Raw genomic sequence first — 17834 nt, 5'->3', positions numbered from 1 at the left:
CCATGGCTATTTTATTGTGTCCTTCAGTAAAACCCTTAGCATAATTAAATGCAGCTCAGTGAAAGCAATTCAATTAATGTAGAGGTAAATTAGTATAGTACAAATGTTGTACATTTTTTGAGCCTGGGATAGAATTTAATGAAGCGATAGCATTGAATGTTCCTTAAACTATTTTTAAGGAAAATAGTTTATTTTTCCTAAAAATGACTTCTGTCTGCTGGATGGCAGAGGATCAAAGTTGTAGGCATTTAGAAACCGTCTCTCTCCCTCTTTTTTTTCTCTTTTACTAACCTTAGAAACCATACCTGCATGCTGGTTATCAGTCAGTTGATGGTTTGTTGACGTCTGCACTAGAGATTTGTCACTAGGAAACAAGAAGTATGCATAGTCATGTGGAGGATTTTTGCTTTGGGGGAAGTAAAGTGAAAAAGGACAGTCATACACGTGTACACATTTTTTGTGTACGTATATATGTATGTATATATGTTGTCAGAAGGACCTAGAAAGACCAATATCAACTTTTAACTTGTTACTTTCATTCATTACTTTTTCCTAGTTCCCATAAATAATTGCAAGTTCAAGGTGATAAAGTAATTAGGAAAGGTTGCTTTTTAGAAATTAGTCTGTCTAGATCTTAAGCTGTCATAATATTTGCAACTATTAATTTCATGTATAATTATCTTCTTTTGTATCAGGTTGATAAAACAAAGCAAGTGTCCACCTATCAGGAAGTGATTCGTGGAGAAGGGATTTTGCCTGATGGTGGAGAGTACAAACCCCCTTCTGATTCTTTGAAAAGCAGAGACTATTACACGGATTTCCTAATTACACTGGCTGTGCCCTCGGCAGTAGCATTGGTCCTTTTTCTAATACTTGCTTATATCATGTGCTGCCGACGGGAAGGAGTGTGAGTACTTTAAAACACTAATAAAAAATTATAGAACTTCTAAGATAATATATAAGATTCCATTAAAACCCAAGTTTCATTTAGTTCATAAAACACCTTATAAATGAAATTATGTTCAAGTCAAACTACAGTACTTTATTCCTTTCAAATGAATTAAAATAGTTTTGAGTCTAGTAAACTAGAGGTTGTAATTATTATATTCAAAAATGATTAAGGCTAAATGTAAACTCATACTGCCAAAACAGTCCCAAGGATAATTGAGGCTAGGCATTTTGGTTATACAAGCCGTCCTGTGTAAGCAGAGACTGCAGAACCTATTGTCATGGTAATTGAACTTTAAATAAATTGTCTCAGCCTCAGTTTGATCAGAAATGATGGTCAGGTTTCTTCTTGCAATTTTTCTGGATGTCAGTCAGGGCAGTACAACCTAAATGTTTAAAAGTACATATGTAGATATATATAAATCTAGGAGTAAATTAATGAGAATAAAATGATAATTTGAGTCTTTACTCATGAATATGAGTCTTTACTTCATGAATAGTTAGTGCTTTCAGGACATCTGTGTCAATTAAAATAATCTCCCGAGATTATCTGGAAGTCAGGGTGACAAAGCAAATGATAAAATATTAATAAAGCAGCAAGTAACAAATTCTTCCATTTTTTCATGTAGCCTGATTTCATTATGTCATAGAATTTATTTCCAAGAGCTTGATGCTTAATCTCCATTTTTTCCCATTTTTTCCTGTGTTTCTCATCAGTATTCCATTTCTGTATGTGTACTCATCCAAGTATAAACCTGGTGGCAAATGGTGCCTGGTTGCACTTAATAGTAACAATGTCAGCATTTCCACCTCATGCGAGATCCATGAGCATATAGTCTTAATGTTCCAAATTTCAATGCTATTATTTAATTCATAAATTTTGTTTTGTTTCTAGGGAAAAGAGAAACATGCAAACACCAGAGTAAGTGTCTTCTTTCCTGTTATTTTCTTTGTCATTTCTTTTTCATGCCTCAGTTGCTCATCACGCGCCATACATCTGTGTCATGCTTTTTTTTCATTCATCATCTTTCATAGTTAATTTCATAAATGTGAAAGCTGCTTTCTAAACAGAAATTTAGGAGGGGTAGAGAATAAAAAGGGTGTGAAAACTAAGATGATATAGGTAAAAATTAAACCTGAACTATTTCAGATTCAGAATATTAACTTGCCATTTATATGATGTGATTTCCCAATCTGCATTTCTATAAACCAGAGAACAGATGAACAGACCTTTCATACACGTATTCCTGACTCTACAGTAATAACCTACCATAAAATGAAACTTATGTGAGTATGTATAAATGCCCCATCAGAAGCAACAGTATAAAAGCTATGGTAGTTTTGTCTTAATCATAGAGATTAAATAGAAGAGTAGTTTGCTACCTAGGGCTGTAATATTAACACAGTGCTTTATAGCTTAGTTTAACGAGAAATAACGTTTATTTAAAAGTTACTTTCTAATTCTCAGTTTTGTTATGTTAAAAGTATGTGAAACTTATCTTTTCCTGAAATAACTTGTAGAATGCCCAAAGTGCAATAATGTCGTCTTATTTTAAAATATATATGTATTTTGTAACTTTTTTCAAACTGATAATCTGTGGAGCTAATGTGTGATTTTAAATCTGTGTTGTCTTATTTCTTTTTGACCTAGCATCCAACTGGTCCATCATAGTGCTATTCAGAAATCTACCAAAGAACTCCGTGACATGTCCAAGAATAGAGAGATAGCATGGCCCCTGTCCACGCTTCCTGTATTTCATCCTGTGACTGGGGAAATCATACCCCCCCTACACACAGACAGTTATGAGAGCACCAACATGCCACTGATGCAGACACAGCAGTAAGTGTTGCTTGGAACCGTCATTGTTAATGCGTGAATGTATCCGCTTAATGTCTTTCAAGACAGAGCTCTTCATTATGGTTGCATTTGTTTATTTGTTTGTTTATAACTGGAGGAGAAAACTACCCAAAGAACACTGATAGTGTCAATCCTAACCCCACGGCAAATGCATAAAATTACTTTGAGGAAATATTTTTTTTCCTTCACTAATCTAAACAAGATGACGTTCACCTTAACGTTAGCACAATGAATGAACTCACATATGCTTGCTCAAAGATGAGTTAATTGTGAAAAGAGAGGCATTTCCTAAAGCATAGCAAATTGATTATTTTTTAAAGCTATGATTAGAATTATTTGGTTCTGTTAACCTGTTTTTTAATGTTATTACCAGAGAGCTATTTAATCTAAATTTTTTGCCTCAGAGTTTTTAAGGTTTTACTTATTTATTTATTTTTAATGATTTGCTTCTATATCAAAATGAGTAGTTCCAATTTTGGCTGTAAAGACACTTTATTAGTACAGACCTTCTCTGTTGTGCTAGAAGGACTGTGGTCAGAAAGCTTGGAGGAGGCCTTTGTAGGGGGTAAGTGTAGAGAAAATTAGTTGAGGAGATTGCCCAGTTGTTCTTGAGAACCCGTTACATATCTAGAACCTCCGTTTTAGTGTAAAGAAATTGTAGGTGAAAGTGTCATTTATTTCGAAGAACATGACTCTTACTTTTTTAAACATATGTTAAAATGGGTTAAATTCAGTTTCCCTAAGGAAGTCACAGTTTGCTTTTGAGAGTCTTCTCTTTTTCAATTGACTTTTGTAGATAGAATGAATATATCTATCCCTCCCACCCCCAGCACACAGACATACATACATACAGAGATACTCACACATAAATGTTAGGATATGATATAAAAGTAACCTCTTACTCATTAGAGGTTTATTTAGACAGCATATTGGGTACATTTTTACTTTGCAAATGCTTGTTTTACAGCCATGTAAATGACATGTGGTAATTTGAAGATTAAATAGTAATTAAAATAGTGAGTAGTATAGACAGACTATAAATTTGTCCAAAAGACTTTGACAATCTAAAAGTATTATGAAAGTATACCTAGCTAGCTCAGTCAGCAGAGCATGAAACTCTTAAAAGCATTATGAATATTTTCCTGAAGTCCTCTAGCAGTATGCCCTTATTGTTGAATAGGCCAAGGTATATATTTGTGTGTACGTGTGTGTGTGTGGGTGGGTGTGAGTAACTGATTCAATCTTTTAGCAGTAGGGAAAATGGCATATATTTAAAAGTTCGAGTTTTGGAAACCATATTCTATTAAGGATATAAATGTTAAAGTTTCACAAAATCGAGTTGTACTGAATGGAACTGATGGATTTTTATGTCCTCGAATGGTTAGTGGGGTCACTGTGAAACCTCTTTGCCAGGATTATTAGGAACCATTGAGAAAAATTAGGAAATTCAAGAATGTTGGATATTACAGTACTCAAGAATATTTTAATAGTTCACAATTTTGCAATCTCTCCTGTCTTTCTTAGATGAAAATTATGAACAGCTTTATCATTCATTTGCAAACTGAAAAGAATTGAAGAATTCTTTAAAGTTTCTATTTCTCACATCCTTTCCCTAAGAATGCTAGTAAAATGTCAATACCTGTTCTTCAAAGGTTGATGATATATATCTTCAAAAAAGAAACAGTCAAGTAAATTTGAGAAACAGAACTTTTTGTTTTTTGGTTTAAACTGGGGGAGTCCTCAGAGCCTTGAGCATGTTGATATGCCCTGTGAATCCATGGGAAAAGGTCAGAAGAGAGCTATCTAAAGAAAGAAGTTTGGGAATCTTCTACTGACAAAATAACAAATGCTGTCAAATTTTAGAAGAGGAGAATATTCATTATAATGAATAAGGGAAATGGAGTATGATTTTACAAAAAATCAGTAAAACTTTAAGGGAGGATAAAAGGCTGGGTCATTTGTTAGGTGTGCTTTGTAACTATATATGTTGAGAATAAGGATAACTCCTTAAGCTTTATTTTGATTCTCTGTGATTAGGATTTGGCAATGTTGCTACTAATATCCAAGCAAAATAAAATTTCCTATCTAGTTTATAACTAAATGTATATTCCTGGTCCTTCCATAACCCCATCAAGACTGTCATTATGTTGATCAGATCTCTCTGCAAATGCGATAGATTATTTTATTGAACTTACAACAATTTGACCATACATGTATTTTTAAGTCCAGAAAACCTTTATATTATTCAGATTTCTGCTAATGGAAAAAGTCCATTAACTAGCACTTCTATATAAATAGGGTACATAGATAATTGATGATGTTCACAATGATTATTCTGAGGCATTGTAAGATCATCAAGTGCGTCTGACTCATCAGAGGAAAATTAAATTACATTCGATGTAGTTTCAGTGTTGAGTGTATATTATCTTTCTTTTATTCTTGGAAATGGATAATATGTGCATGGTCTCTATGGTAACTCTCTATAAGCCAGAATATGTGATTAACCTCATTTTCCAACCATGCCAGAAAATAGGGAATTTATTGTATCAGGTTCATCACAATTGTCCTTTACGCGAATTCAGCCTTTGCTCCTAACCTGTTTTTGAAGGTTTGTTTCAGCTCAGGTACACACATATATAAATATTGTGGTCATTTGGATCAAACTGAATTCTCAGTGTTAAAATGAGATATTATATTTGATGAGGCATTACAGAACTTGATAACCAGGTATATCCTTGGATAGAGCTGCCTGGTATTTATTAAACTGCTTCTAAAAGGGCGTGAGTTTCATCTTCACAGAGGCATGCTAACTTCACTGAATTTATTGTTCTAATGTGGATAGCTACATCATTTTGTATTTATCCTTCCAATTTGACATCAGAAATATTTAGGCATAAGATAGGGTTGCAAGTTTATCTTGACTTCTAAGCAAGGCTTAAAAGTTGAGCTTAAAGCTCAACATTCAGAAAACTAAGATCATGGCATCCAGTCCCATCACTTCATGGCAGATAGATGGGGAAACAGTGGAAATAGTGGCTGACTTTATTTTTCTGGGCTCCAAAATCACTGCAGATGGAGATTGCAGCCATGAAATTAAAAGACGCTTACTCCTTGGAAGGAAAGTTATGACCAACCTAGATAGCATATTAAAAAGCAGAGACATTATTTTGCCAATAAAGGTCCGTCTAGTCAAGGCTATGTTTTTCCAGTGGTCATGTATGGATATGAGAGTTGGACTATAAAGAAAGCTGAGCACCGAAGAATTGATGCTTTTGAACTGTGGTGTTGGAGAAGACTCTTGAGAGTCCCTTGGACTGCAAAATCCAACCAGTCCATCCTAAAGGAGATCAGTCCTGGGTGTTCATTGGAAGAACTGATATTGAAGCTGAAACTCCAATACTTTGGCCACCTGATGTGAAGAGCTGACTCATTGGGAAAGACCCTGATGCTGGGAAAGATTGAGGGCAGGAGGAGAAGGGGACGATAGAGGATGAGATGGTTGAATGGCATCATCGGCTTGATGGACATGGGTTTGGGTGGACTCTGGCAGTTGGTGATGGACAGGGAGGCCTGGCGTGCTGCGGTTCATGGGGTCACAAAGAGTCGGACACGACTGAGCGACTGAACTGAACTGAAGCAAGGCTCAAGAACATCCAAAGCTTTTCTTCAGAGCTGCATAGAAACCTGTTTGGGTCTTTTAAACAAGTCAATCTGATGTATAGCAAACCTTGTAACTGTGCAGTCTAGGGAACGCTGTGTAATGGGAGGCTGCCACAGTTATTTATCAATTACACAACCTTCTTTTTGGTAGAATGCTTCATATGACTCCAGACTGGCCCCTTAAATTAGATAGTAAAATATGTTTAATCATTTGCAGATAATAAAATTGAGATATGGATAAGAGACTTTAAATTAGGTCAAAACCAGGATTAGATTATTTACCAGTCTTGATATCAAGTCAGCGATAGATACTGTGATCATTGACCTCTAGGATTTCTGATTCAGGCTACAGGCAAGGTGACTGAACAGATAGTAGAAAGGGTAACTGGAGCAGGTCCGGAGACAGGGCACTTGCTAGACAGGAAGTTATTTTCTGTTGATTCTCCTTTTCAGATTAGAGAGACAGCACAGGCAGGTTTAAAATTATTACATGTATAGAAATATAAAGCACATTTATTTGCTGTTTGCTAATGTGTTTATTGTTTGTGTGTGTGCTTAGCTGTGTCTGACTCTTTTGCAACCCCATGGTCTGTAGCCCACCATACTTCTCTGTTCATGGAATTTTCCAGACAAGAAATACTGGAGTGGTTTGCCATTTCCTTCTCCAGGGGATCTTCCCGACCCAGGGATCAAACCCACATCTTTTGTGTCTCCTCCATTGGCAGGCAGACTCTTCACCACGTGCACCACCTAGGAAGCCCCAATGTCTTTATTGTTCAATAAACTTTAATTCTGGAATGATTTAAAAGGTACAGAAAAGTTGCAAAGATAATACAGAGTTCACAGAGATACCCCACCAAAGTTCTCCCATTGTTAACATCTTATTGCCCCATAATACATTGGTCACAACTAAGAAACCAACATCGCGTGTGTGCTATGTTGCTTCAGTCATGTCCACCTCTTTGCACATCTTTATAGCCCGCCAGTCTCCTCTGTCCAAAGAATTCTCCAGGCAAGAATACTGGAGTGGGTTGTCATGCCCTCCTCCAGGGGGTCTTCCTGACCCAGGGATTGAACCTGCATCTCCTATGTATCCTCCATCGGCAGTCAGATTCTTTACCACCACCACCAACTGGGAAGCCCAAGAAACCAACATTTCTGTTTTACTATTAACCAGACTTCAGACTGTTTCTGCCCACCACCCCCCAGCACCACCCCCCCAGATTTCACTAGTTTTTCCCTCAATGAGGTTTTTCTTCTCCAAATTCTGTCTAGGACACAATAATCGGCATATCTCTTTAGTCTCTTCTGCTCTAGGCAGTGTCTTAGACCTTCCTGGTTTCTCATGACCGTGACAGTCTTGAGGCACACTAGCCAGGTCTTCTGTAAGACGTCCCCCATCCTGAAGTACAGTCAGACTCCGTACATCTGTGCTTAATTGCTTATCTTTGTAGCTTGGTGAGTATGTGACCGTAGCAGTTCCCTGACTTATTACAATTTATTGCTAGAAAGCACACTCTCAAGTAATTCTTAAAAGTCAATTTGCTTTTGGGACTTCCCTGGTGGTCCATGGTTAAGACTCCCCCTTCCAGTGCAAGGGGTGCAGGTTTGATCCCTGGTTGGGAAGCTAAGATCCCACATGCCTCTTGGCCAAACAACCAAAGCATAGAACAGAAGCAATGTTGTGGCAAATTCAATAAAGACTTTAAGAATTGTCCACATCAAAAAAAAAAAAATCTTAAAAAAACAGTAAATCCTCTTTGCCCAAAGAATCATTGCTGTGATTCGATGTTATGTTTCTTACCAAAGATGTAGTATCAAAAATATAATATAGTTTTAACTGATGTGTGAAGAAGCTGCCTGCCAATGCAGGAGATGTAAGAGACGCAGGTTGGATCCCTGGGTCAGGAAGAGCCCCTGGAGGAGGGCATGGCAACCCACTCCAGTATTCTCGCCTGGAGAATTCCACGGACAGAGGAGCCTGGCAGGCTACATATAGTACATAGGGTTGCTAAGAGTCAGACACGACTGACGTGACTTAGCACACATGATGTATCTCCAAGATAAGCTTTTATATTATTTTAAATTATGAGCTTCCCTGGTGACTCAGATGATAAAGGATCTGCCTGAAATTCAGGAGACCCGCTTTCGATCCCTAGGTCAGGAAGATCCCCTGGAGAAGGGCATGGCAACCCACCCCAGTATTCTTGCCTGGGAAACCCCGTGGACAGAAGAGCCTGGCAGGCTACAGTCCATGGGGATCGCAAAGAGTCAGACATGACTGAGCGACCAACACGCAGTAATTTAAATTAAGAAAGTCAAATTCCAAGGCATAGAATTTTAGGCCCTAAAAGGCCTATTGAGAGATAATCTAGCCTGGTTATTCCCAAACCAAGTTTCAGGCCACACTCCCCTGTGAGGCTTTAACGATACAGATCCCAGGGTCCTGCCTCTAGGGTGTATTATGGTGGAGCCAGAAAAATAAAATTGGGAATCCCAGCTTTTAAATATTTAAAGAGCTTCCATTTTAGGATTCAGGTTTTCTGGTATTTCTGCTAGGGGTGGTGGGAGGGGGAACAGTTTCTCCTTATTCCCCTTGAGGGGTCTGTGCAAAAGAAAATGGGGCAGTCTCGAGTGCTGGGCTTCGTGAGTTTATTATGCCCATCAGCCTCTATACTTTTACACTCCCTTAAATTGCTGAAGGGGATGGTGTGGAGAAGTGAGAGGTGAGTGATGACTAGAAAATGATGTCTTAATGGGACAGAGAAATGGTAAACCTTGAAAGGATAAAAACCACCCAGGAAACTGCACTCACTTCTCAATTTTATGGAAAGCATTGACTGGAGGCTCCCCAGTGTTCAAATTTCTAAAAAATGATTTATTCTTAAATTTAATATATTGTGTGGTCTTTTTTGGGGTAGATCTGCCTCCTCATTATCCTTTTCTAATACCAACATCAACATCAATTGATTTTTCCTGCATGGGAGGCATCTTCAATGAGGAGTTTATGTAAGGAATAATAAGGGAAGGTACCCAAACATTTTCCAGGAAGGTTTTACTTGGCTGTACCAAAATTTTCCTTATTCATTATGCTAAACATAACACTTAATCCAGGGTGATTGAGTCTCCCTCAAAACAGGAAGTAGATTCTGTTTAATCTTTTACAAATTAACAGTATAAAAGTAGAATTAAGTCTTCTAATTATAGATATTTATTAACTAATCATTTTGCTTTTACCTAAAGTATTTTTCCATTTGTCTTCCCTTGGGTAATAGTGAGAACCAACTTCATGGTAAAATTCCATAAATAAAAAATTAGGTTTCAATAAAAGTTATTATCAGTTGAAGAGACTTTCTGGAGATGAAGATAATAATTCTTTGTTGACAAGAAGTGTCAAGCAGCCAAGGATATGTCAGAGTCATTGACTTTTTAAAAAATTCAGCAAGGATACACTAAATGCGATAAGTATATCTCTCTGATGGATTTTGGTTCTAGTGATTTGGACTCCATTTTAAAGTTGTGTTAGACTTGTATAAAAGCTTTATAAAAGTAGGAGGGAAAAACCTAAAATAAACTAATATCTCCTTTCTTCTTTATATTGCATGTATATTCTACATTGATTTTAACTAAAATTAGATCTTGAAATTTAAAATTGTGGTGATGTTTCCAATTTCTTTGTGTCCATCCGTCCTTCTTTGAGCCAAATAATGACTTGATTCCTTAGTAAAAGTAGTCATAGGACCCAAATCAGCATTTCTGTAGAAAAGAATTTGTAGAAAATTTAAGGTTTGGTAATACCAGTTTTTGTTGATAATTGAGACATCCCCAAAAGATGTTGCTATTTCGTATTGTTGAGTGAATCCATACTAATTCACAAGAGAAGTGTTTTGTGTTCCTGTAACTAAACTAATGTCACTTGTTTTCAACGCTGGCACAGATTCTGTAGCTTTTATAGAAATCACTTAACCTTTCTTTGCTCTGGGTCTTCAAGCAAGTGGGAATATAATGAGTTGATAATCATCAGCCTTACTCATAGGATAACTCTACGGGGTATCCAAGAACATCAAATTACCTTAAAATGGTTATACAAATAATAAATGATTGTGTACTCCCCCCAACTCACTTATTTGTTAATTTGCAAGTTATTACCTTTGCTATCTTAAAGGATAGAGTTTGTGCAGTAGCTAATTTACATAATTTTCTATTTAAATGCCTGTAATTAATGATAGCAAATATAAACAATAATTAATGCTAATAATTCAGAGAATTACAGTTTTTGTAAATCTTTTCTCTACAGAATTCAGTTTACCTATAATAATCTTTCTGTTAGTCCTTTAAGAACTTCATTATTCTAAATAGTCTTATGACTTTATAAAGGTCCTTTCTTTGAAGGATTATAGGACTTCTCTTTGAAGTCAGACCCCACTTTCCTGTCTAATTGCCTTTAGCAACCTGCTTTCACCAAAGATGAAAACGTTTCCATTTTCTTACTGCATTCTCTGCTCAGCTGTAGCAAAGTCAGTAGTGGGCATTTTTTCAGTATGCCCGAAACAGCACTCTTATGAGGCACCTCCCTTCAGCCTTTAAATAAAATATGTACTTCAAATATGCCCATCATAGGTATATTCACACTCAGAGGCTCACATGTAGCCACAAGTTTGGACAACCTCAAAATCAGTTGTGTGCATACACCTTGGAGACGGAGGGTGTTTATCCTCCACACGTTTTTTGTTGAGCACCTTTTTTGTACACACTCTGCTTATATATATGCAACTCATGTAAGTTTCCGTTGGAGTTGCAAGGAGCATATGGACATCGTTAACCAATTGGGACCCACTCTGCAGATACTTTCAAATCTCTAAACCAATGTAGCACACACAATTGCTCGTACTTCTCTGAATTTTTTGCTTATTTGTGTGTGGCACTTTCTCAACTAACCAGTTCTCTTCAAACCTAACCAAGCCCATTGCTACTTAGAAAGTTGTAGCAGAAGAGGGGGGAGAAAAATGATGGCTAGAGAAGAAATTACAGGGCATAGGTTGACTCTGATCTATGGTTTGAAAACTGTGTTCCACAGAAGGGTGAGGGGGCTGGCCAATGAGTGGGGTAGGAGTTGGGGGCAGCTACTTCATTCACAGCTTGAGTTTTGAGTTTGGTTATTTTTATCTAGGGTTTTTGAGAGACTTTTTTTGTCCTATATGGTGTCTCTGTTTTGTCAAAATGTATTGATGAAATCCATCAATAGGCTAAATAGAGCTAGAGATGATAGGAAATGAGAAAAAGTGTGTGTGTGTGTGTGTGTGTGAGGTATATTGTATTTGTTTCTAATGTAGAATAGACCCAAAGTTAGTTGTACCTGAGATGTTAAAACAGAACTCTTGTTTCCCCTTGAAGGGGCAAATATCCCCTTCCCAAATACCAATGAAATTGCATTTTTGACTTTGGTAGTAAAGATGTTGTTTTTCCCTCTTTAAATCTATAACTTAATGTCCTTTCCGTAATTTGTAAATTCATCTTTTTACTTTTGTGATCAAAAGCACTATAAATACCTTGTGTGAGGTACTGAAAGAATAAACAAAGGGAAAGACTCCCTGAGACCTCACAAGGATAAATAGGGCTGATAGGTAATAGCAAAAAAAAGAATGTGAGTATTGAGATGAATTATAAAGTAACTTCTTCAAACTGAATTAAATTTGATTTTATTTCCTTAACCATATCTTTTAAATAGAACTGAAATTAAAAAAAAAAAAATCACTTGAAGTCATTAACATTCCTATGGATTAGCTTAAGAGTTTAAACAGTGTTTAACTAGCATGTACTGTTTTCTAGTTTAGGTCCTTGTATTTGGAGCATAATATTTGCCTGGCTGAAATGATTCAGATCAGTGGTTTTCAAACTCTGTTTCTTGGAGATTTCTTTAAAATGCCTTAGGGGCCAGCATGAGATGCAAAGAAAACAAAGGAGGCGGCATTCCTGGCTCCCTTGTTTCAACCCAGGCAACCTCACATTTATCTCTTTTGTACATCAAGAGTTCTGCTTAGGATTTCAATTAAAAGGAATTCCATTCCTGAAGAGAAACAAAAAAACCTTGAAAATCCCTGGCTTAGATCAAGCCCTACTCTGTTGCAAGATTGACTCCTAGAATTTCTTCTACACAGAATCTAAATTGTACATTGTTGTAAACTAGTTTTCATATCAAAATATGAAAATGAGTGGGTGAATGTGTGTCAGTGAACATGTACATTATGTGAATCTTTTTAAGTGTCTTCATCTTTGTATGTGTTCATTCAAATGTTGTATGCTTACTGCTAGCTATATACAAAATAGGAACATTCTCATTGTAAGGCACTTTGGGGCAATTAAATATTAAGTGAGGAGAAATACAATGACAGTCAGCATGTGTATGCTTTCATGAATGGTAACCTAATTGGGGAAGGAATTCTTGGAGAGGAAAGAGGCATAGAAGAGGTGGTACTTGAGATGTTACTTTATAAATTAAAAGTAATAAGTTAAATATTTTAATTAACATTCCTTGTGGGACACTTTAAATTATGGGAGTAACAAAAGGCCACTCTAACAAATTTTGGGTTGAGTTTGCAAGGGTAAATGCGGGCTAGTTGGCAGCAAGAGATAATAGAGGCCATGGTGGTGGTGGTTCCATTTCAAGCGGTGCAGGGAGGGCTCCATATAGGAACTAGATATATTGAGTTGGACTTCTATACCACACTAAGAAACTTGAAACTTAGTTCACAGGTAGGTGTAAGCAAATAATGATATGTGTTCATTTGAATGACATAGTCAGATTGGTGCCTTGGAAGATCATCTGACTGCAATGTGCACATAAGGAAGCAAGAATGCGAATGAGGAAACAATTCAGACCAGTTGCAAAGATCCAAATGAGAAATGGTGATGGCTTCCACCAAGGCAGCAGTAGAGATGGAGAAGATGTGAACAGATTCGCAGGAGACCAAGGGGACTCATGAAGGGTTCCCAAGCGTTTGGGTGTGGGGACTGAATGACAGTCAGTGAGGACTTCTGTACTTTTGACTTGTCCAGTTGGTGGATAGCCAGTGTCGTTTCCTGGGAGTTGGATGGAGGAGCATGGATTTGGCACAGTGATGGAAGATGGTGATACATGTTGTTCTGTGAGTGTGTACATGTGATCTAGACCTGGATCTGAAAGTGTACAGGCTATAGGCACACGGCCAGGAGCCCCTGCATTCACATGTTTATCTACCACTTCCTAGCTATGTAGCCTTGGACCTCTAAGCCTATTTCCTCATCTGTAAGTTGGGAAAAATAATATTGATACCTACCTCCTTATGTTCTTGTGAGATAGAGTTTAATAGGTAGTAGAAGCTCCTTGAATCTTATCAAATATTGTTATTACTCATCTTCCTCAGACCTCAGTTTCCTCATCCATAAACTTGTGAGGGTTGGGGGACCATGTTTGTGCTGGATTAGATGATTTCTGGGGTCCTTTCTAGCTGTAAAGTTTTTCATTCTAATGTGTCTGCTCTCTGTTTACATGTGTGTGAATAAAAATAGTTTTACTAAAAAATGTTAATCATTTCTAGGAACTTGCCACATCAGACTCAAATTCCCCAACAGCAGACCACAGGTGAGTACTAAAAGTAGTAAGTTGATGTTTATTAATGAAGGTAATAGATTAAAAGATTGTTTTAGTAGTAGATGATTTATGAAGCTTTAGCTTTACCAAGTAAGACAAAACAGTTGTGTCATTCTTTAATCAGAGTTAGAACCTCAGAATAATAGCTTAGATTATTGCATAGATTGGCATCAGAGTGATAAACATAGAGTAAATGATCTTAAAGCAAAAGCATCCATGGAGGTCCTGTCTAATTAAGGAAGACTGAATAAAATCCCCTTCCTTCAGCGAAGCTCCCTATTCTTCCCCTTGGTATGAAAGATTCTTAGCTTGGATGCTTCCAGGATTTGTCTCAGTAAGTGAGCAGCTTGAAACTGACTCTTACAAAAGAAAACCATTGTGACTAATCACTGAGGCTTCAGGGGGATAAAGGAGAAATGGTTGGCCTGGTTTTAATGCAGCTTTAAAAAGCTGTTATAACATGACCAATAACAAGATGGCGGACAATTCTCCCTGGACTATTCTGTTTCCCTAAGACTTGCTTTCTTTAAGTTTATTTCTTTCAAGTGTCCCTAAAAATTTTCCACAGCCAATTATTTCATTCATCTCTGTACCAAGTAGATAACTTATTCATGATTGTCTTCTAATTAGTGGTTGATTCCTAGTTCTAATTGCCAAGCAACCAGTAATGCCTTTGTAGCTCTTTTGGAAAAGCAAGAGAAGTTTTAAAACTGTAAGTTGGATGTGGAATTCTGAGTATGAATAGTGGTATTGTGGTGGGGAAGCTATTAAGTAAGTCTCATTAAAACTTTAGACACATATAGAAAATCTGCATATTTTCATTCAAAAAATTATCTTCTCTATTAATGCTTTCGGGAATTTAAGGAGATTTTCGTTTGACAACTTTTCAAAGATTTGAGGCAAGTATAATGAAGTTGTTCATCAGATGTTAAGCATGAGATAACGTTTATACGAATTTCCCCCACAATTTTGATTGCTTTGTTTTAATTAAATGTTAACATGTTTCAACAAGACTGTTCAATATATTGATGCAGTGATTCTACCATGTGAGCATTCAGGTGATTGATGAAGGAACAAACTGCTATAAATGTGTGTTGTCTAAAGAGCAAAGAAATAAATGACTCCTTACTACCACTAATTTCATGACTTTTTTTTTTCAAGAGATAAAATTTTAAAAGGGTATTTCTACAATGGAAATGCTAGAACTTCTTCCTCATTAACCTCAGGCTTCGATCTCTCCTAAGATGTCTTTCCTCTGTTTCTTAATTATTTCAGACAAGGAATGAAGGAAGACCATATCTACAAAAATAGTAGATAATTCTTTTGAATATATAAAAAAAAATCTCAATTTTACTTCTCTCCCCTTCCATTGGGGGAAATAAGGAAACCTAAGTATATGATGTTAGAGAGATTTATTTAATAGTCATATAAAATGGCAACCCACTCCAGTACTCTTGCCTAGAAAATCCCATGGACGGAGGAGCCTAGTTCAGGCTACTGTCCATGGGGTTGCAAAGAGTCGGACACGACTGAGCGACTTCACTTCTTCATAAATTTTGAGCAAGTAGACTTGTTAGCTTGCTACATTTTAGTAATAGGCACTGTTTCCAAATAAAAAGACAGATTATGCCTGAGCAAGTGTTATAAGAGCCAATGAGTTTCCCTAGGGGGATTTTAGGTTGTTCAGCCTAATTTTCTAAGTTACTTTTCTAAAACAGGTTTTGGGAAACAAGCATTTTGCTTGAGTCAGGAAAGCTTTCATCTCCTTTTTAGTTAACACTACAGCCTATCACCTTCTTGTTTTCTTATATTTTTCTGTAATTTGGGGTATGTTATTGCACCATCTCTTCTTGGTTATTTTCGACTTGTTCTCGTTTTCAGTGAGTCCCCAAAGTACCTAAATGCTAAAGGGAGAGAAACCACCCTAGCATCTTTTATAATTATGATAGATTGTTGTGTTTCTTCCTCTGATAAATGTAACACCAAATAGACTTGTGACTCCTGGAGAGAAGAGCTCAATGGGCACGTTACACTCCTTATTCCCTTTCTATTCATTTGAATGAGAAAATAGTTTGTTTCTCAATTTTATTCCATTCTGTGTGCACATGCATAGATTCAGTGCTATGGATTTTTCAATATTTTCATGGGCACAACTTTTCTGTCCCTCCATCCTGGTTATCTTAGTATCACAAGGAGGCAACAGCATTAGTGCAGGGTTTACATAACTTGCTTTTTGCAAGTACCTCAAAGCCTTGTGTTGGTATCACAGTTTTCTTTATGAAGGTAATTTAAGTACAGAGTTTGTCGCTTGGATATCAAAGTATTTTATTTGAGCTTCCTTTATGGAATTTGCCAATGGAGAGTGTATTTTTAAGTTTGTTTTCTTTAGTTAGTTGTTTTCTCTTAAAAGATCATCAGAACTTTAAGAAATGAACTAACTGCTGGGGTTGTAATCCTGAACTTAAGCGCTAGCTCAGATAATAGAGCAATTAAGAGCGGACAGTAGTACTGCCATTTAGATCAGGCCCAAGCCAGCAGTTCCAATGTCCCTTCAGGTTCTCTCACTTTCTCTGTCCTTCCTACCCACATGATTTTTTCTAAAGAGCCGTAACGATGCAGTCAAGCATCCCACAGTCAAAACTCATTCTTTTTGTTTAATATGGGAGGAATTTTCAGACCATACCTTTTGAGAAATATAAAACATTATAACTTTGACCCAAGAGTGAAAGTCGCTCAGTCGTGTCCGACTCTCTGCGACCCCAGGGACTATATAGTCCATGGAATTCTCTAGGCCAGAATACTGGAGTGGGTAGCCTTTTCCTTCTCCAGGAAGGAGAGGACTAATTTAGATTTTCCTGGTTTTTTGTTGTTGTTGTTGTTGAAAACCAAATGCAAAGAAATAATGCAATATAATTATGTTAAGAAGATAGAAAATTACGCCTTGCCATAATTTGTTTTGCTCAAAGTCTAAAAGTTGTCCATGTCTAACTCACACTCATATTCATTCTTACACATTGCAGGTAAATGGTATTCCTGAAGAAAGAAAACTAACCGAAGCAATGAATTTGTAATCAGACAATATAGCATTTTTGCTTTGCATGCATGAGTGCTCAGTCACTCAGTTGTGTCCAACTCTTTGGGACCCCATGGACTGTAGTCCACCAGGCTCCTCTGTCCATAGGATTTTCCAGGCAAGAATACTAGAGTGGGTTGCCATGCCCTCCTCCAGGGAATCTTCCCAACCCAGGAATTGAACCCACATCTCCTGCATTGCAAGTGGATTCTTTACTACGTAAGCCACCTGGGAAGTCTTAATATAGCACTTTTATTTTTTTTCTCTCTTCCAATAATGCATGAGCTTTTCTGACATATGGTATGCATGTTGACAGTATTAAGTATATACCAAATAATATACAGTATAACATTCATTTTACTAATTTTTTTTGTACTTAAGGCATTTTTGACAATTTGTAAAACATTGATGACTTTATATTTGTTACAATAAAAAGTGACCTTTAAAATAAATATTATTAATGAAGCCTGATGTCTGGCGAGATTTACTTCAGAAACTATTTGATTGCCGCCTGTACAGTGGGAATCTTTCATTGCTAGGGACAGGTTCACCTATTTATTCTTTATTTAATGAGGTTTTTATTAAGCACTTCTTGTAATATATAAATGTATGCTTCTGTGTTCCAAGTGAGTAACACGTTTACTTAAATACCTTTGTGGCCTGTA

General features: G+C 36.8%; 1 protein-coding gene across 5 annotated transcripts in view; it reads left to right on the top strand.

Annotated features, from left to right (window-relative positions):
- Nucleotides 1–17634, top strand: part of SGCE (sarcoglycan epsilon) — a 71416-nt gene extending 53782 nt beyond the window's left edge. For 2 of the 5 annotated variants that reach the window (XM_043871931.1, XM_043871933.1), the window contains 6 exons: nucleotides 696–907; nucleotides 1844–1870; nucleotides 2600–2788; nucleotides 14044–14087; nucleotides 14961–14995; nucleotides 17117–17634. In XM_043871931.1, the coding sequence (XP_043727866.1) occupies nucleotides 696–907; nucleotides 1844–1870; nucleotides 2600–2788; nucleotides 14044–14087; nucleotides 14961–14995; nucleotides 17117–17167 (558 nt within the window). In that variant the 3' untranslated portion in view covers nucleotides 17168–17634. Of the gene's footprint in view, nucleotides 1–695; nucleotides 908–1843; nucleotides 1871–2599; nucleotides 2793–14043; nucleotides 14088–14960; nucleotides 14996–17116 lie in introns of those variants that run through there. The other 3 variants (XM_043871932.1, XM_043871934.1, XM_043871935.1) reach the window with 2 other exon arrangements.
- Nucleotides 17635–17834: the final 200 nt, after the last annotated feature.

Source organism: Cervus elaphus, chromosome 18, assembly GCF_910594005.1.
Source record: "Cervus elaphus chromosome 18, mCerEla1.1, whole genome shotgun sequence".
Classification (NCBI taxonomy): domain Eukaryota; kingdom Metazoa; phylum Chordata; class Mammalia; order Artiodactyla; family Cervidae; genus Cervus; species Cervus elaphus.
Note: the sequence above shows the minus strand (reverse complement) of the source record. Positions and strands in the feature narration are given on the sequence as shown.